Below are 19,741 nucleotides of genomic sequence, written 5' to 3'. Positions count from 1 at the left end.
TCTATTCTTAGGACTGAAGCTCCGCTCCATCTGTAGACAGAGCCATTGCCAATGGCATATGGCTCATCAGGCCTGCCTGCCCTTTTGTACCAAGGTGGAAACCCCAGCCTAGGGCCAGATACTCGGGTATTTTCTCAACCATGAGAAGATCAGTTTTCTAACCGTTCTATAGAGATGCTCCTATAGAGGGCTTTTTGCAAATGCCTAAATAGCCTGCACCCATTGCTAATGGTTTTGATCAGCTGACTGTGTCTCATTGCTTGTGGATTTGGGGTTCCATAGAAGATTTTTGTTTTGAGTCCTGACCTAGACACTCGTGGATTTTGTTTCTAAAATTCTACTTTTCTATAGCTTCCCATGCAGTGACGTCACCCAGGTGACTTTCCAAGAGGGATCTCTGGTATCAGCTTCTGCACTGGAATTTAGTAGAAAAGGAAGCCCAGAACACACACACCAATTCTTAGTCCTAAACCAACTTCAGAATTGGGAATACTGTTTTCATTTTGTCTCCTGGAACCCTGGTAGCCTCAATATAACATGCTCTGGGAGTCAGAAGTAAAACTCCCCAATGACCACTCTGTGACCCCCATACCTACCCCAGAGATATTTCTGGTGATGGAGAGCCCTGTTCTTCCTGTCACAGGCAGGGAACGTGGTGACGGGAGAGATGGTGGAAGAGCTCATCCTTTCTGGAGCAGATATCATCAAAGTGGGAGTTGGACCAGGTGAGACCTGTGGAGATCCCAGTAGGGCTGACGGTAGGGAACAAGGGCCTTGGGGCTTGGGGTTCCTGGAAGTAGCTATGGAAACACACACACACACACACACACACACACACACACCACACAGACTCACACACACATACACACACACCACACACAGACTCACACCATACACATACACACGCATGCACACATACTACACACAGACTCACACACCACACACACATGCACACATACTACACACAGACTCACACATACACACACACACTACACACAGACTCACACAACACACACACACATACATACACACACCACACAGACTCACACAACACACACATACACACACACACACACACCATACACAGACTCACATAACACAGACATACACACACACCACACAGACTCATACCACACACAGACTCACACAACACAGACACACACAGACAACACACACAACACACACAAACTCACACACCACACACACAAAGCAACAACCTTCTACTCCTAAAAGATGGGCTTTTAAAAAAGGAAGCAGACAGGAAACTCAAGCAAGGACCATGGGTGAGTGCTGCTGTAGGAAGAAGACCCTTTGTGCTGTGACCTAGGACAAGGAGGAGACTGTGAGTGCATTTATTGAAATAAATGGCCCTGTCTGCTCATTGAACAGACAGGCATTTAGCCTACAGGGGGTCTTCAAGCTCTGCTGTTACCCGTGGCTTTCCTCATTGCCACTCACTTAGGCAGGTAATAACTTTCTGAGCAAGAGAAACAGTACCTGGGCTGCCCCAAAAAGCAGCACGTAAGAGACCCCACAAGTCATGCAGGAGGGGGTGAGCCTTGGCGGAGCAGGAGTGACTCACTTATGCTCGAGCTTCTGCGTTCTTCCCCTGCTATTTATAGTGTTTGTGTGCATGAGGCTGTTCTCAGTGTCAGGCAGACAGGAGTGTGAAATCTCCGGAGCTTACTGCCCAGCAGGGAAAACCGTCCCCAGCACTCCTGCACAAACAGTGACTGAAATGGGTGTCTCAAGAGATGATGTGATGTGCTGCGCAGCCTCCCAGGGGCAGTGACATTTAAGACGAAGCCAGAAAAGTGGGAAAGGTTTGGTGGGACAGTAGGGAATGTTAGGTGGGGAAGGCCAGGGGGTGGGGGTAGAGGAGAGGGTAGGAAGGGGGAGAGAATAAAAACCCTGAGTGCAGAGAACCCCTAAGGTGAGCAGAAACTTACCCCAAAGTCAGTGGTGAGTGTACTTGCTTGGGGAGAGAAGAGCAGACAAGAGACAGGTGGGGCATGGAGATGCTTTAAGGCTGGGATTAGAAGTGGGGACACAGGACATAGGCTTGGGATACCCGTGTTCCCCTGGACCTGAAAGAACACAACCACTGGGACATTGAGACAGGAAGAGGCAAGGGAGGAAGATATCCACATGTTGGCATAATTACTAAAAGCCAAGTTGACCTCAGGGTCTAGGCCAGTGGTTCTCAACCTGTGGGTTGCGACCCCTTTGAAAGTTGAACGATCTTTTCACATGTCAGATATCACGCATCTGAGGTATTTATTTACATTATGATCTGTAACAGTAACAAAATTACAGCTATGAAGTAGCAATGAAATAATTTTAGGGCTGGGGGTCAGCATAGCATCCGGAACTGTGTTAAAGGGTCGCAGCGTTAGGAAAGTTGGGAACCCACTGCTCTAGGCTGAGTTGGAGACTCAGCCAATGAGATGGGGTAGAAGGTGTATCACATGAAGCTGAGACAGATGGAAGGTGGGTTATGTTTGGCCCAGGGTTGAGTAATAGGAATACAGTTATGTGGCTTCCTCATTCCAAGAGTTTGTAAAGGTCAAGCCTGGGGACAAGCCATTCTTTGCCTTAGTGCAAATTCATTCTATTACAACCATTCCAAGTGGGTCTTGAGTTTTTGATCCCTTAGGCTGGACAGTGAGGTGTGGAGGGGTTAGTAACTTAACAAGGAGGGAGTGAGAAAGCTAGGAGAAGGCTGGGAGCATTCTGGGTAACCCTTGGAAGTTGAGTCTGCATATGTGGAAGAGTGGAGGGAGGGGAGGCCTCCATGCTTAACCATTGCAGGGGGGTGGGGTGGGTAGACATGGCATCAGGAAGTGCATTGAAGGTTGTATGGGTGATGTTGGATGTAGGACATTTGCCCATGATGATGGTCAGGACTTGAGGTATGTCCAGTGGGGTAGTGTATAGTGAGACCCTGTTGTCTGCCTAGTCAGCCTATATCCACTGTTGTGGAAAAGTCACCCCTTCACTGGAGCAGGGTCATATGATGGTGAAGGGGTATCATATTCTATTGTGTTCTGTGCATGCAGAGCCCTCCGTGAATCCGCTTCTCTTTCCGAGCAGGTTCTGTGTGCACCACCCGAACCAAGACAGGAGTGGGCTACCCGCAGCTGAGTGCCGTGATAGAGTGTGCTGACTCTGCCCATGGCCTCAAGGGGCACATCATCTCTGTGAGTATTTGGGTCTAGGAGTCTCTGGGGACCCTGGGGAGATCTTTGTCCTGGCTCTGAGGAGCCATGCTGCCTTCAAATACCCTGTTTCCCAAAATACCACATTTAAGGGTACTAGGGATCTGGGTGTCAGCAATGAATTTGGGAAGGGCAGGCTAAGGGTCATCACATCTCAGATTCAGGAGCTGGGTAATGCTTGGAGAACTGATAAGGAGACATGAGGGTTTGTTACGGATGACGGAAGAAAGCTGTAGAACACTGAAGAAAAAAGAGAAAAGGATGTTTAAAGAAATGGAGGGGGAGGGGTAGAAAAGTAGATCACAGATGAGTTCTTGGGAGAGTGTGGCTAAGAACTCCTGTGCCGGGGCCGGGGGAGGGGAGATATGAAAATCCAGGGCTTTCTTCTGGGCCCGATGGGAAGTTATTGAAGATGTCACAAAGCAGGAGGATGCAGGCAGATGGATTGCCTTTCAGCAACCAACTGGGAAGGATGAAGAAGGAGCGAGGCACCAATTGGAAGGGTGTTCGGGGAACAGAATTAAGCTTTGGCAGTGGAGCTCATGTCTCGGGGGCTGGCCAAGGAGGAAGATTCCGCTTTGGCCCCATGGGCTGGTTCATAAGAGTAGCTACAGAGGAAGAAGCTCACTCTGGATTTGTAGGTTCCCGTTGATGCCTGAAGTGCATGACAGGCACCAAGGTGGGTTCCAGGTGGGAGAGGCAGCTAGAGAGCCCAGCGGCCTTGGGAGCTTGTGAATGGATGAGGAAGGAGGGAGATGCGCAGGTGGGAGGTGAACCTCAGACCTTGAGATGGGAAAGAGGAGTGAGCTGAGGCAGCTGGATGCTTCTACCTCACCTGCGATGTGCTGAGGGCAGTTTAGGTCAAGGTGTTGGAAGGAAGGCATTGAACGTGGCACCAGTATTCCGACAGAACTCCTGGGATGATGGTCATTATTAGCCATTAAAGGCGCCTACTCCATCCACATCATTCACAGAACCTCCTCCATGTGGACCACTGCCAAGAGTTACGTGATCTGAGCTGCTCACGATGGGGCCCGTGCTGTGGTGGGCCGTGGCACCTGCTTGGTTAGTTGAGATAATGGATGGGTGGGTGTTTGGATGGATGGATAGATAATGTGTCCAGCTGTCCCTTGGTATTCTCAAGTGATGGAGTCCAGCACTCCCATGGGAAACCACAGTCCACAGATGTTTAGGTCCCTGTGTATAATGGACTGGCATTAGGGTATAACATCCATACATATTCCCTTATACTTTAAATCATCTCCAGATTACCCAATATAGTGTAATGCTAGGTAAACAGCTGCTGCCCTGCATTGCTTACAGGACAGCATGAAAGTCTGTGCACAGTTAGTACAGGCATAGATTGTTTCTATGTGTTTTTATCTGTGGTTGGTTGAACAAACAGGTGGAAAAAAAATTATAGCTATGTAAGATAATGTCTTAGTTACATTTTACTGCTGTAACCAGACACCGTGACCAAGGCAACTCTTATAAGGATAACATTTAACTGGTGCTGGCGTACAGGGTCAGAGGTTCAGTCCATTATCATCAAGGAAGGAGCATGGCAGCATCCAGGCAGGCATGGTGCAGGAGGAACTGAGAGTTCTACATCTTCATCTGAAGGCCCCTAGCAGAATACTGGCTTCCAGGCAGCTAGGAAGAGGGTCTTAAAGCCCACATCCACAGTGACACACCTGCTCCAAGGCCACGCCTTCTAATAGAGGCACTCCCTGGGTTGAGCATATACAAACCATCACAGATAGGCTATCTACTAACTTCCCTTCTCTTCCTCCCTCTTTCTCTATTCTTCTCCACTCCCCCTTTTCATCCATCCAAGCATGCACATTTTCTGTATTTAGGTATAATTACATATTGCACACATTTGGAGTGATGGAATAGTTTTAACTGTTTGTAACAGTGTGGATTTAACTCAAATACATTAACCTTGCCATCATTTTACTTAGGCAACGGCTAGGCCAGGCTTCCACACTAATTTACTGATAGATTACAAGTCCAGATGTAAGAACTTAAGCCATCATTACTGTGGGGAGCTGCCTTGTTGGCTTTGGCTCCATACCAGAGTCTGTGGAGATCACCGTCTTCTATTTCATTAGAGCCTCACTGTGGCGTTCTAGTCCTACAGGCTTTGCTTCGGGAGCCTAGAAACCCCTAGGTGCCAGGCGTTACCTAGTCCTGCAGATGGCTTGTGGCTTCCACAGCTAGGATCCGGGTTTTGGCTCACACGGCACAGGGCCTATGCTTCTCGAGTTTTTTCATTTGGTAGTTGTCTGCTCACCTGTTCATTTGGAAAGTATCTACAATGTCAGTGGTTCTCAACCTTCCTGGTGCCGTATTAACAATCCCTCAAGTCCTGCTGACTCCCCAACCGTAAAATTATTTCACTGCTACCTCATATCTGTAATTTTGCTACTGTTACAGTCATAAAGAAAATATCTGATATAAGACCCGTGAAAGCATCGTCCAACACCCAAAGGGGTTAGGACCCCCGGGTTGAGAACCATTGTACTAGGTACTTACTACACGATAGAATAAGTGAAAAAAAAAGGTTAATGATAGTTCTATAACACACACACACACACACACACACACACACACACACACACACACAGTACTTTTGCAGGCTCTGTCCCACTGAGAAGAACACACATTTATTGAAGTAGCATGGAAAAACGCTGACGAGAGCCAGAGCCACCCAGGAATACCAGGTTCTCCTTGGCCAGTGGCTCTCCAAGCTTTTGTCAGGATCTAGTTCTAAGACTTCTCTAAGAGGCTTGTGTTTTACACATACACATTCCTGGCCTGTATCCCAATGAATTAACAGTTTCTGAGGTTATCTCTGTTGTGTGACTTTTCCAAGGGGAGACAAGGAACAAAAGTCTGTTCGCCCTAGACCAGACTCTGATGCCTGGACGAAGAAAGGATCCCACCCAGATGAGGCTTGGTGAACCAATAATTATTGAGCTTACTTCACAAGAGTGGGGTGAGGAGTTAGTTACAGGAGTGTGTATGTGTGTGTGTGTGTGTGTGTGTAACAGCTGCATCACTGCAAAGAACTCCCTCAACATGAGTGATCACCTCACAATACTGCACAAATGCAGTTCCAACCTCAGCTACCCTTCCATGAGCCTTCACCACATGCAGCTGGGTAGGAAGGTGTTCGTGGCTGGACTCTGCAGGGTGGGTCTGATAACCACCCTCAACCCCTGCTGTCTAGGAGGGCATGTTAACAGACCTGACCTTTCAAAGGTCTCCTGTGCAGGTCATCATGGTTGCTCCAATTTGGTGACATCTGAAGGACAGAGATGTGCCCGAGTGCCTTAAAGCCTCAGGTGTGATTGTGAGTCCCTTTACCAGTGAGTGATCTTTACCTCCAGGGTTCTTAGTGGCTCTGTGTCACATACACATCTTGAATGGCTTCTACTTCCCCCTGCCCCATACTTGCCCTCACCACCCTCTCTCTCTTCAGAAGCCTGAGCCATAATTGTGTGTGTGTGTGTGTGTGTGTGTGTGTGTGTGTGTGTGTGTGTCAGAGGACAGCCATGAGTGTCAGCCCCTCAGCATTTTCACCTTTGGTGTGAGACATAGTCTCTCATTGGCCCGGAGCTGTCCTGCACAGGCAAGGTTAGCTGTCTAGCTCGAGGTTATTGTCTCCAGGCCTCATCTGTGGCTATGTGGGGACCACTGGTGTGGGGCTTCTGCACCCAGCTGTTACCATAGGTTCTGGGTATTCAAACTCGGGTCCTCACAATTAGGAAGCAAGTGCTTGACCAGCCATTACCTCAGCCCCTCAGCAAATATTTTTAATCAGAAGAGGCATGCTGAAAGTTCTAGAACCAAATCACTCCTACCCCATGATGCCTTTTGTCCTTAAATATAACGCTAACCATGTTGAAAAACAAGACCGGCAATGCTTGTCGGTTCCTGCTTGGTGTATTTGCCCAGGACCCAGTCTCTTTACAATTTCTTAGCAGCTGACCCTCAGCATGTGAAGGTGGGTGTGTGTCTTAGATGACAGAAGAGTGCCCCGTGTTCTGTCTTCTTAGAGCATGCTGGGATTCCTTGACAGTGCTCAGAAATTTCCTGCAAACTGTGGAAGGTGCCAATTTGATTCTTTTGTCATAGCGTGTAAAGTTGCTTTACACTCTATGTCTCTGGCCTGCCGGATAGGCATCGCCTATTTTGTAAGTGTGCATACCAGCAACTTCACTCATTTTGTAAGTGTGCATATGAGCACGTGAACAGACAGTACCGTGGATACAATATTCCCCCATGGTATTACACAGCCACATTAACTAACAACTTTGGGTCAATCGGAAAATAGGCTCTTTTTTCTTTTTTAATTAAAATATCTTTATATGTATAATTGTTTTTGCTTGCATGTATCTATCTGTGTGCCAGAGGTGTGCCTGGTTCCTGTGGAAGTCAGAAGAAGGCATCAGATCCCCTAGAAGATGCACTTGTGCACCGCCTTGTGGGTGCTGTACTTGAACTCAGGTCCTCTGGAAGAGCAGTGTGCTGCCCATCAGCTGAGCCAGCTCTCCAGCCTGAAGCATTTTTTTGAGGTCTCAGTAACACAGGGCTTCTGAGACAGGTTTAGTCCTGATCACAGTCCTGTAATTTTCAGGTGCTCACGGGATAAATCCTAGGGTAGCCCCAAGCTACTTAGGAGTGAGCAAAGAGTATTCTGAAGTCACATTGTTGGGGACTCATATTAACAGAAGCTTTAGTTTGTATAATCTGATTATGGTTGGAAATCCTGTACACAGAGCTGCCTTTGCTTTGTACTTAATTTTGTGTGTCTGTCATCCGAGCACATGAGTGGAGGTCAGAGGACACCTTTTGGGTGTCAGGTTTCTCACACCATGTGGAAGCAGAGTCTTTTGCTGCTGTGCTGGGTACCCCAGGCTAGCAGCCTCTTAACCATCATCTCTGCTTGATTCTTGTCACTACACCTCATCAGAAGGATGCTAATAAGGGAACACAGGAAGCCTGTATCCTAGGACCTTTGAACCAGTTACTGGTAACCTAAGGTTGCAGCTTATCCTACTACCAGTGAGGCCATCCTGTGCTACGTGGGCAGAGTAGATGTCAGCAGTGAGCACTCGTGTTTAAGGACATCGGATGGACTGGAGATGCAAGGCGGCTGAGAAGACAAAGGGGCCAGCTCCATGCCCTTTTTCTCAGCTCTTAAAATAATCTAGCACTTAGACTAAATAAATCTCACCTCTCTACAGGAAGGGAGGGAGGGGTGGCTTCTGGGGGGGGGGGTGAAGGAAGCAGGGAGTGGCCGGGCATGTTATATAATGGCCTAGCAGAGGGCAGTTGGCCATTCTGACACACTTTGTCCTCCTTCCCGTACATAGGTGCTTGAGCACAGAGGATGGATGGGCAGAGGTGTCAGCCTCTGACCATCAGAGTAAGGGTAGAGTTGGGGAGCTGAAGGCATAGGACAAAGGGTACTAACTTAGAATGCCAGCCTCGTCTCCAGGCTGTTGGGCCAGCTGTTTGGCTAGGGGTGAAAGCTAGTTCCTGGTGAGTCCTGGTCTAGCTTGATGATAACCTTGCTGATACTCTCTTTCCTTTCTTCGAAGGATGGAGGCTGTACTTGTCCAGGAGATGTCGCCAAAGCCTTTGGTAAGTACAAGGAGGGACAGCCCTGCCATGGGGGAAGAGAGGCTGACAGGGAAGAAGGGGCTCTGGGCAGCTTGGGAGAACCGGATGGAAAAGGGAACCACTGAGGGGTTTCTGAGCTTATCAGGAGTTTTTCTTTGTCTGGGTTGTGTTCCCATCTAACACACTCCTGGCTCAGTTTGGTTCGGGTTTGTAGTTGAACAAGCCGGGCGCTCAGAGTGTGGATGTAGGGTGATGTCATGTGTGCTAGGCATGGGTCAAACTGTGATGTGTTCACTGAGGGAGAGGAATGCCCAGGGCTCCTGTGATGTACAGTACTTTCTCTGCTGTAGAAAACCACCAGGCTGTTTCGGCTCAACCTGAAGCCTTTCCCACCTCATCCCGGCCGGATCCAGTCTTTGCTTCCCACTAGAGGGCAGCAGTGCCCACTGTAACCCAGCAGGGTCTCTGCTGTAGGGCCTCTGGGGTCCTGGTTCTTGCCACTCACTGACATCTCACCAAAAGGGTGGTAACGTAGGGCTGCTGAGCCCATCCATGTGTGTTGCTTTCTTTCTACAAACCATATAGAGAGCAGAATATATAATATAATATATATATAACCATATATAGCTGCCCAGCCCCTGCTGTTAAGTGGTATACGACACACACATACACAGTGTGGTAGAAAACTTTTCATCTTAGCGATAACAACAAAAGTTCTACTTTTAATATTTGAGTTCCATTATTTGTGTGTGTGCAAGGTGCATGTGTGTAGAAGCCAGAGGTCATTTTATAGCAGTCAGTTCTCTCCTTCCACCATGTGGGTCTGGGGGATTGGATTCTGCTGTTTAGTCTTGGGAGCAAGTCCCTTTATCTGATGAGCCATCTCACCAGCCTCTGGTCTGTTTTCATAGTAGTGAGAGAGGAAGATGTGAACCGTGTTCTTGTTGACACAGTTTCTTAGCAACCCAAAGTATCTCATTAAAAAAAAAAAAAAAAAAAAAAAAAAAAAAAAGATGTGCTCCTAGACCAGCTGTGGAAAGAAACATAAACCCTCTTCTGTCTTGACCTTGTCTAGGGGATGACAAGGTCACAGTCCTACAGTTAGGTGCAGGGAGAACTCCAGTTCTCTAGGAACTATGGCCTTGGCCTTATTCTTAAGCATTACTGAATGTGGGCTTCCTCCTGGTCACCCCGCCCCATCATGGACCAGAGCACTAAGTGGGGGCTAAACACACTAAACACTACTGTTCTTCAGAAGGCCCCAGGTCCCTGGGGCTAAACACACTAAACACTACTGTTCTTCAGAAGGCCCCAGGTCCCTGGGGCTAAACACACTAAACACTACTGTTCTTCAGAAGGCCCCAGGTCCCTGGGGCTAAACACACTAAACACTACTGTTCTTCAGAAGGCCCCAGGTCCCTGGCCTTGGCACTGCCCCTTTGCTCAGCTTTCCACTGACACTCTACTTGCCCTGTCAAAGTGTCCTTCTGTGTGCACCAAGGACACAGAGAGGGACCTTGTCTAGGAAAAGCCAACTGGAAAACAATTGGAGTGTTGAGAAGTCACCAGGAACCAGTTTAAGCCGGTTCAAGCAGTTGTGGGTATCAGATCTGTGCTCAGAGTTCCTGCTGTTGACTTCCTTCATCCGAAGGTCTGGCCAAACCTGTTATTCCACTGCCTCCTTAAACATCACAGCAGGAGGAGGAAGTCAGCATTGGTGTCTGGGGGCTGCTGGTGCCACACTGTGGAGTCCATACCTAGCTTACTGACTGAGCAAGGTGGCGCTGACTTCCTGTCCCCTGGGGGTCAGGTTGGGGTGGAGACAGTCTTTACAAGTGTTCATATGACCCCAGCAGAGACTTCAAGGCTGCTTCCCACCTGTTATTGGTCTGTCCTCTGCCCTGATTACTCAACACCCTGTTGCAGGATATTTTATCACACTGTGAGCCCTGAGATTGTATTATTTGCTGGAAAAAAAAAAAACCAAACCAAACAAACAAACAAAAAACCCAAACCAGCTGTTTCTAATTGTAATATGGCTCAGTGCTTACAGAAATGTTCTTAGCACACATCTTTAATCCCAAACAGTGAGGGTAAGTTTAGTTTGCAGAAGGAAGCATCCATGTTTGGAAGTGATGTCTAATCCAGTGGCAGACGGTGTAATGAATCAGAGAAAGATTTGACAGAGTTGGCCATGCTGTCTCTCATGAGACGAGGGGAAGGAGAGGCAGCATCTGAGGGAGCCACACAGACAGAGAGGGGAAAGAGACAGGGAGATGAAGACAACATGAGCCAGAGAATAAGAAGCCAGAAGATTCAGCAGATTTTCAGAGTTTGAGGCCAAGCAGAGCAATTCAGTCAGAGGCCCAGAGAGAAGCCAGATTGCATTGGTCAGCTTGGAGAGGAATTTCGAGTTTGAACCAGCCAGCCAGAGTTCAGTAAGAACAAGAAAGAGTGAGCTCTTTCAGTACTAAGTCTTAGAGGCTGAAAACATTCTAGGCCTATATTGGATTGTTCAGAGGCTGGGAGCTCCCAGGACTAGGTTAGCAGACTGTGGTAGTGGGCCTCAGAAATGACAATTACACGAGACATAAAAGATACTGTTACACCCCGCTATGGACCAGTTTAGTTCCAAATGGAACCCTCAGTGACTCGGAGGGAGAAATCATTGCTAGTATCTCAATTCTTAGTCCACTGTTCAGTTGATAGAAGTTAATTTGGTTCATGGCTGAGGGGACTTGGATGCCCAAGATGTACTGGTACTTGCCTGAGCCCCAGAGAGGACCTTCTTGCTGTCCCACAGCCTGACCAAGGTGTCACATAGGAAAAGAGCAACTGTTTTACAGAGCTAATAAGACCTTCCTGTCTGTAACCTGCATGACCTCTCAGAGACCTCACCTTCAGAATCCATCATCTTAGGAAACTGGGGGCAGGGCATTAGCTTGCAACACCTGAACTCAACTGTAGAGCACCATATTTGATACCCATAGTTACCCAAGCGCAGCATATAAAGACCACTTGAAATTTTGTTGAATTGTTTTTGGGTTTGAGATAAGGTCTCAAGTAGCCCAGGCTAGCTGTATAGCCAAGGATGATCTTGAATCACTTCTTGCCCCCCTGCCTTCACTTCCCAAGTGCTGAGATTACAGGCATGTGCTACCATGCCTGGTTTATGCTGGGACCAAACCCAGGGCCTCCTAAAATGATAGGCAAGCACTCTACCAACTGAGCTGCAAGCCCAGCCTGCAGTACTGAATTCAAGGTCAGATGCTGTGCTTTGTAAGATGCACGCAATTTTTCATGCCTTTCTGGATGTACAGGAGCAGAACCCATTTGGAAGGTTTCATAGCCAGTCACTGATCCCTTCAAGGCAGAGCTGATTGTCCCTCTACCTCCAGCTGCCAGTGTCCCTGAGTTACTGCAGTCTCCAGTCTTAGAAGGATACCCAACCATTTTTGGGTTTAGAGTTAGGGAAAGTGAAGCGGGCAAAACCCTCTCTTCAGATGCTGTACTCTCTGAGCTTACCTCTGCCCCATCCTTTTGTCTGCTCCTTGGCACTTAGGAGCCGGTGCAGACTTTGTCATGCTGGGAGGCATGTTTTCAGGCCACACTGAGTGTGCAGGAGAGGTGATCGAGAGGAACGGGCAGAAGCTGAAACTCTTCTATGGTATGAGCTCGGACACAGCCATGAAGAAACATGCGGGAGGCGTCGCTGAGTACAGGTATGGCTGGGCTGCCACAAGGCTTAGGCTGTGTCCGCCGGTCTGGCTAGAGCTCCTCTGTATTACTGTCCCTTATGGGAGAGGCTCAAAAATGGACCCAGCCTCTTTGTACAAAGTGCTGACGTTCTTTCATTCAGCGAGCATTTGTGAAAGTAAGCATGGGAAAGGTGGTGGTATTATGGCCACAGGTCTAAGCCTGGGAGGGGGATGACCCAGCTTCATCCCCAAAGAGCCCTCCCTGGAAAACCTTGGTCGCCCTTCATCTCTGGCTTAAGCTGATTCATTCTCGGGGGGTGATGAGTGGTCTTTCATGTGTAGCAAACAGACGGGGCCTTTTCATAGAGGATGCTGTTGCCTGCAGTGTTCCGTTTAGACCAGTCGTTTGGCCCCAGGCTCTGGCAGTTGACACAGGCAATGTCTCAGCTGGTTAACCATGTCACTTGACTGCAGAACTAAATCTCTAGGGTGAAGAGTGGTTTGAAAACTCACAACCTCTCCAAGGTCACCTGGTCTTTTCCATTCACTTCCAGAGTAACCTAATAGATGCTTAAAAACCCCCAAGTCAGAGCAGACCTGGTACATTGCCCTGCCCCAAAGAGCTTGTCACTGAAGCTCATTGGAGCCAGCTCCGGGGACGGGCTCCATGAAGGACATGGGGCAGAACATCTCACATGCTTCAAGAATGCTGGCTTCACATGAAGATGGCAAGTTTCCTCCTTGCTGGCTCACACCGTCTGTACCCAGACACTTGCCCCATGGTTTCTTCCCAGGGTATGGGATTCTGGGTAAGGAGAAATCACACAGCTCCACAGTGTGACTCCACGGCAGTGTGTAGTGTGAAATGGCTGTGTTTGAGTGACAAGCTGACTGCAGTTGCCCTTCCCCCCACCTAGTCATTTCTCTTTAAGTGGGAACCTTGACAAACATGGCAGGAGGAGCTGGGTGGGCAAGAGGTATGGGGTTGCTTTCATTGAGAAGTAGAGCACAATTTTTACTGTTGCTTCTGGGTCCCTTCCTGTTGTCATGGTTTCTGGAGTCTCTGGCCAAGAAGCCCACTGTTATCCAGCAGCCAGAGTCACCTTCTGAGGGCTATGTGGCACCTGTGCTGGGCCTACATGACATTTGGCCACTTGTCGGAGTGGCCACTCCGTACTCTATCTGAAGTATATTGTCCCGCCTTCCAGCTGTTGCAGAGAGCCCTCCCAAAGAGCAGTGAATAGAGAAAACAGGATAGGCTGCAATAGTACAGATGCCGGGAGCTGAGGGACAGTGTCCCCATCTGGGGACGTTCATTGGGGTGGCGGTGTCACAGAAACACTGAGCTCCAGTTTGGGAAGCGAGTTCAGATCTTAGAGTCCTGCATTTAGGATTCTGAAGAAAGCAGGACCTCCACCCACAGGAGTTAGCCAGAGCAGCTTCCCCTGCTGCTGTCTCTCTCCTACTCGCAGCCTTACCGCGTGAGTTCAAATCCCTCCTCTGACCTTACTGGGGTGGTACAGGTGAGTAGATTTTGGGGTTTACTCTTTATGAGTAGATTACTCATAAAAATGGTATCACCTTAGCAAAGAGGAAAGAACTTGGGAAGGTCATGAACCGTCTGTGATGGGAGCCACCATGGGCACGCAGGGACATGTGCCCCTCAGGTCACAGAGTTCTGAGCCAGCCTAGATGTGTCAGTGACCGTGGTTTCTTGGGCTTTGTGCTCTGTCCTAGTCACTAAGCCGCCTGTCATCACGCATGGTGTGGGGGAACAGTTGTTAGAAGCAAGTTCACATTTCTTTTGCATTCTAGGCAATGAGTTTCAGACCGAGTTTTCCATTTTCTAGTTAATGACCAGGTACAGAAAGTTCTAGAATCTTTAAGTACTTGTTAGGGCTTGCCTAGGCCTCACCTTCTGCAAAGCTTCCATGCAAGCATGCTCAGAGCGTGCCTCCAGTTTTGCAGGATCCAAGTCTGACCCATGATACAAAGTGTTCTGTGGGACGTTCTTAGTGTTTGTGTATCAGGCCCAGCCTGAATTTCTAAGCATGGCTCTGGAAATGTGGAGATGGTACCTCAAGTTCTGAGGTTCTCCATGCATAAGCTCTTGACCCTGGCTCTGAGTGATGGCTGTGGTAAGAGACTGGCGCGAATAGAACTGGCATGTGGTGGAACCTGGCGAAGGGCATCCCTGGCAAACGACAGGCAGACTGTGGGGGTGTAGTTACTGCATCTTCAAGGCTGAACTTCATAGGTTCAAACTTCATTTGGTTCATCAGCCAAAAGGGAAGGATGGTGGGAAGGGTCTGTTTTCCCCAGGGAGGAGTTAGACTATTTGGTAGTTGGTTCCTAAGAGTGGAAGAACTTGGCTAAGGAGAATGTCACTATTGGGGACTGTGGGCGTGTGTGTGTGTCTATCTCTGTCTTATACTGCTAACCAAGACCTCTCTCTTTCTGTCTCTCCTTGGTGAGCAGGGAAGTTCCTCTAGGGTTGAAGGGCTACACCATCTGCTAGGGACTCAGTAGGGATGTGAGAGGGGGCAAAACACCATCCTGTGGGTATAACATTGCTGATGCATCTCCAAACTCATCAAAGCCTTTGTTAGCTGGGTAAGACTTGGTACTGGATGGGGGAATGGCCTCCCAGCACCCCACCTCTCTCCAAGGAGCTATGGGCAATTCATGGTTGCAGAGGGGAGTCACTTTCTTAAGTGGTATGATCACTGGTGAGGAGGTAACTCCCACCCCACTGAGTGAATCAACTCAGTGGATCCCAATGAAACAAACCAACAGGGCAGGAAAGTGGTGGCAGGGGCTTATGAGGAAAGAGGGAGAATGGCTTGAGCGGTGCTGATGGGGATGGAAAAGAACCCACACACTCTATTTGCACGTATAAGATTGTCAAAGGGACAAAGGCTATAGAAGGGAAAAATCTACCTTGGTTATTAAGGGGGAAAAATGAGATTAATCTTCCATACCCTTCTCCTTTCCCTCCTCAGGGCCTCTGAGGGCAAGACTGTGGAAGTGCCTTATAAAGGGGACGTGGAGAACACAATTCTGGATATCCTCGGAGGACTGCGGTCTACCTGTACCTATGTAGGGGCCGCCAAGCTCAAAGAGCTCAGCAGGAGAGCCACGTTCATCCGGGTGACCCAGCAGCACAACACGGTGTTCGGTTAACCTTGGGGAACGCAAACGTTGGGCCTAGTGGAAGCCTCCTTTTGCCATGCTTCGCCCCTCCACTCCTTATCTGCCTGAGCAGGCTGGCTGCTATCACAGATGCTGAGACTGAGTCCTTGTCCTGATCTTGTAGCCCGAGACCTTGGGGCTTGCCCTAGTGCCTGTGTGGGGCCCAGAAGCAGGGTGCTCGTGGGGCCCTGGGTCAGTACCTACAACTCATTGCCTTCTTGTTTCAACCAGCCCTTGCATCCTCCTTCCCGTCTGCCTTTTGTTTTCCTTCCCAAAGGACAGTGGTTTCACTTTTAATATAATGCTATGATCTTGACTGAGTGCTAGAGTTTGCATGTTCAGGAGCACAGTCCTATAGAGCCATAAGCATTGGAAAAGCCTTCCGAGTCAGGTAAGTGACCCTCAGCGGCTGGGGAGGGAGTGTGGTGTGAGGCTGAGCAGGAGCCTAAGTAGCTCATACGCCACCAACTGCCACCAGCCGCTTTTGTTGCTGGGAAGAAAAAACATGCCATGAGCAGGGTCAATGGACATGAATTGTCCTACAGTGTTAACTTAGCTCCCTGCCTGTTCTGAGCTGCTTGAAGTCTGTAAGCTTGTCCTGTCCTGGGTTTCTGTGTAGTATGTCAGATACACAGTTCATCTTAACTTGTCAGGCTGGCCCCTCTCTCTCTTTTTTACAGTCAGGATCTAGCTATCAGCCCAGGCTGACTTCAAACTTGCAATCCTCCTGCTTCAGCTCAGCGAGGTTGGCCTGGCCCCTCTCTGAGAGGTCACAAACCATTTTGAAGCCCCACAGATGTTTTATGAAAAAGGCGATGGAGAGGGCTTGCTGAAAACCAAGTGCTCTGCAGCCTAAAGGGGCTCAGAATGTAAGTTAGAGAAAGACCCTCTTATCAGTACTTCCTAGGGAGGACTGAGTAGCTAAGTAGAAGGGTGGCCATTATTGGCTGGTAAGAGACTCCATCTTGGAGAAAGGCCCTACTTAGCCCGGAGAGCTGCCCTGAAGTATCTCAAAGCACTGGCGTTCAGAGTCAGGTTGTTTATCCTAACAAGGCTTATCAGCAGGCATAGGAGTATGTTCTCTTTGAAAAGGCAAATACAACATGGGACATTCGTAGGGAGGGCCTGGCTTTGCAGAGTGAGGGTCTGATGATCCAGCTTCATCAGTACATGGGGGATGGCCAGCCCATTTGCAGTCTGGTGTTATAAGAGTATCCCTAAAGTTTGAGAAGTTTGCCTAATGAACCTTTCTCCGACTTCCCTCCCAGAGCCCCGAGGAATTGCTCTTTTACCTGTAGAGATATACGTGGCTGTGCTTGGGAAGGCTGCATGCTGGGTGTGTTCACTTCTCTTTCCATCACAATGATCAAGTCCCTGGAAGAAGCAACTTAAGTGGGGAAGGATTTCTTCCAGGAAAGTTGAAGTGATGTTGTCCGTGATCGTAGGGAAGGCTGGAAGTGGTTAGCAGCTCTGACTGGGAACACAAGGCTGCTTGCTTACTTCTCTGCAAACTGGGAAATCGGAGACAGAAATGCCCCTGTTCCCGTTGGTTTCCCGCCTCCCCAGCCCTCATCTTCTTTCTCTAGCCCAGGTCCCCAGCCCAGGGTGCTACTCACTTTCTCAGTTAGTCTTCTCAGGAAACACCCTAACAGGCACACCTATAATTTTATCTCCGTTGGGATTCTAAATCTAGTCTGCTTGGCAAGACGAACCATCACAAGAGTCAATGCAAAAAGAGGGTATTCAAGGCAGACAGGATGTGGCACTTGTCTAGAGGACCCTACTTCCTGTCTGCCCAATCTGTGTCAAGTGTCAGCCTCTCTTGGTGTACCCTATGGAGCACGTGTTTCATATTTCAGCCCTGACGTCAGCTTAATGAGCCTAGTGTAAGTGAGAAGAAAAGGAAGTCTTAAGTCCTTTCAGACTGTGCCTTTTACCCCCAGATTCTCAATACAGTATACCTTAACAGCTCAGTACAGTACCACAGGCCCGGGCCCTGTGTTAGCATTGCAGCATGTGCCACCGTGGGGACATCGCCCTGTCGGTGCCATAGCATGTGGTCAGCATGGTGCTGCTTCAGGATGGTCTTGCCCTGGGCTTCTGCTTTCCTTTCCCTGGAGTAACAAATGTCACTCTGCTCTTCCCCCTGCAAGGGTCTTTGCAGACTGGTGGTTTTCCATAGCCAGAGGCAGGCCTCTTGCTATCTAGTCTTAGCAGATGAAGGCCAAGCTCTTGAAGACCCCCAGACACCAGGATTATCTTGAAGCATAGGCTTCATCGAAAGAACACACATTCCCCTTGCTGGAGCAAGTCTGTGATGGGAGTGGGCCTAGAGGACCACTGTGAGAGCATCCTTCTGTCCAGGCAGACAGCACAAAGGAGGCCTGTTGCCCATGCACAGGACCTCCTGTGATGGAATGGGGGCTATGGCGGCAGAAGTGCCTGTGGTTATGGAAGGCTGCCTGCTCACATCTCTGCAGACAGGGAAGCAGAGAGGGCCAGGCCTCAGTGTCACAGCAAGCTGTGTAGATTTTGTATTTGACCTTTTGAGTTATCCTTGCCATAGGCTAAACAGCCTGTTAATTAGTATCTAATCAAGTGAGCAGGCAGAGGGCTTGCCCATTGCATCCCGGGAACAGCTCTTCAAGTCTGGTCCACGGAGGCTTTCCGGCATGCCACCTATGTTCCCCTACGCTAAACTACAATGTGCAGACCCCCAAACCCTTGTTTCAGGAGCCACATGCTACTAGTGACCTAGGCTGCCTGCTTTGTTGGGATGAGTCCTAATTGGATAGCTCAAAAATACAATGCAGAAGAACGTGGAAGCAAAGAGTTCCCGTTCTTCCCTGGCCAAGTGAGAACTCTGAACCATCCCTGGCATTATCTTGCTTCTTCCCTGTATGAGCTCAATTTTGAACCAAAGGAACGTGCCACTGGCACTCGAGGAGCAGAGCAGGGCATAGCTGGGGTCAATGCTACTGGAGCCACGTTTTCCTAAACCATCACCGAGCCACGCCTTTCCAAAACGGAGCCCAACACCTACCTGTGCACAGTACTTCCAGGCAGACCTAGAGCTGGCCTGTCATGCTGGAAGAGCCCTGTTGCCCAGGTTTGTAAGAAGCATGCACCGCCAGGAACCACACGCAGCAATGACAAGATCACTTACCAGCTGGAACACAACCCAAGACTGCTCTCAGAAGTGCCACCTAAGGTGTGAAGCTGCTGATCACTGGAGGAGAAAAACCTGGAAGGTTGGGCAGATAGGTAGGAGATGGCAGATCAGGGGACACCTATACCTCATTTCACCAGTCTCCCCAGGGGGTATGGACTCGCCCGTCTCAGCCTCTGCTGTCTACCACAGTCTGACTTACAGTGAAGACACGGGTTTGCAGTTGGCACTGTTATTTTATTAGTAGTAGTACGAGTATTATACAATAAACTTGTACTGGTATACAGACAATTTATTTAAAACAATCTTGTTCAAATTTTGAATCAAACATTGTTTTATTATAATAATGAAATAATTTCTACCTAGAAAACCTGCAAGCACCATCAAAGAAAGGGACCATAAAATTCAATAAACAGACTCGAGTGTATCCTACAAATAGACACACCACGATTAGAAAATAGAATATGAATTCTTCCATGTTTTTTTTTAATATTTGTTTTATAAAAGCTAGTGCAAATACAACATGTTACACTGGAGTTACAGAGAGTATGCACGCGTACAGAAACGGTCTCCTGTCACGGAAAAAGCTCTTAGCTATGTATGCGCGGAAAAGTTTCTTTTCAATAAGGTGCAGGAAAAAAAAAAACATTTTGTTTTCCCTAGTTCTCCACATGGAAGTACCCTCAGCCCAGGTTTTGGTGTCTGTTTCTGCTCAGCCTGCAGAAGGCCTATGAATGAAAATGGGGGGGTTTGAGAACCTGATGTTAAAACCCTTCAACTGGTACAAAACTCAGTTTCTTTGGGGTCAAGACCCGACTGGTTAGAGATGC

At 48.7% G+C, this 19,741-nt stretch overlaps 1 protein-coding gene across 1 annotated transcript in view; it reads left to right on the top strand.

Moving 5' to 3' along the window:
* The window catches only part of GMPR (guanosine monophosphate reductase), a 35,875-nt gene extending 19,812 nt beyond the window's left edge, over positions 1-16,063 (top strand). Inside the window, exons 5-9 of the mRNA XM_080933847.1 lie at positions 644-725; positions 3,094-3,200; positions 8,831-8,873; positions 12,415-12,574; positions 15,553-16,063. Of these exons, the coding sequence (XP_080789973.1) occupies positions 644-725; positions 3,094-3,200; positions 8,831-8,873; positions 12,415-12,574; positions 15,553-15,733 (573 nt within the window). The 3' untranslated portion in view covers positions 15,734-16,063. The remainder of the gene's footprint in view (positions 1-643; positions 726-3,093; positions 3,201-8,830; positions 8,874-12,414; positions 12,575-15,552) is intronic.
* Positions 16,064-19,741: the final 3,678 nt, after the last annotated feature.

The sequence above is a fragment of the Micromys minutus genome, assembly GCF_963924665.1.
Source record: "Micromys minutus genome assembly, chromosome: 1".
NCBI lineage: Eukaryota > Metazoa > Chordata > Mammalia > Rodentia > Muridae > Micromys > Micromys minutus.
Note: the sequence above shows the minus strand (reverse complement) of the source record. Positions and strands in the feature narration are given on the sequence as shown.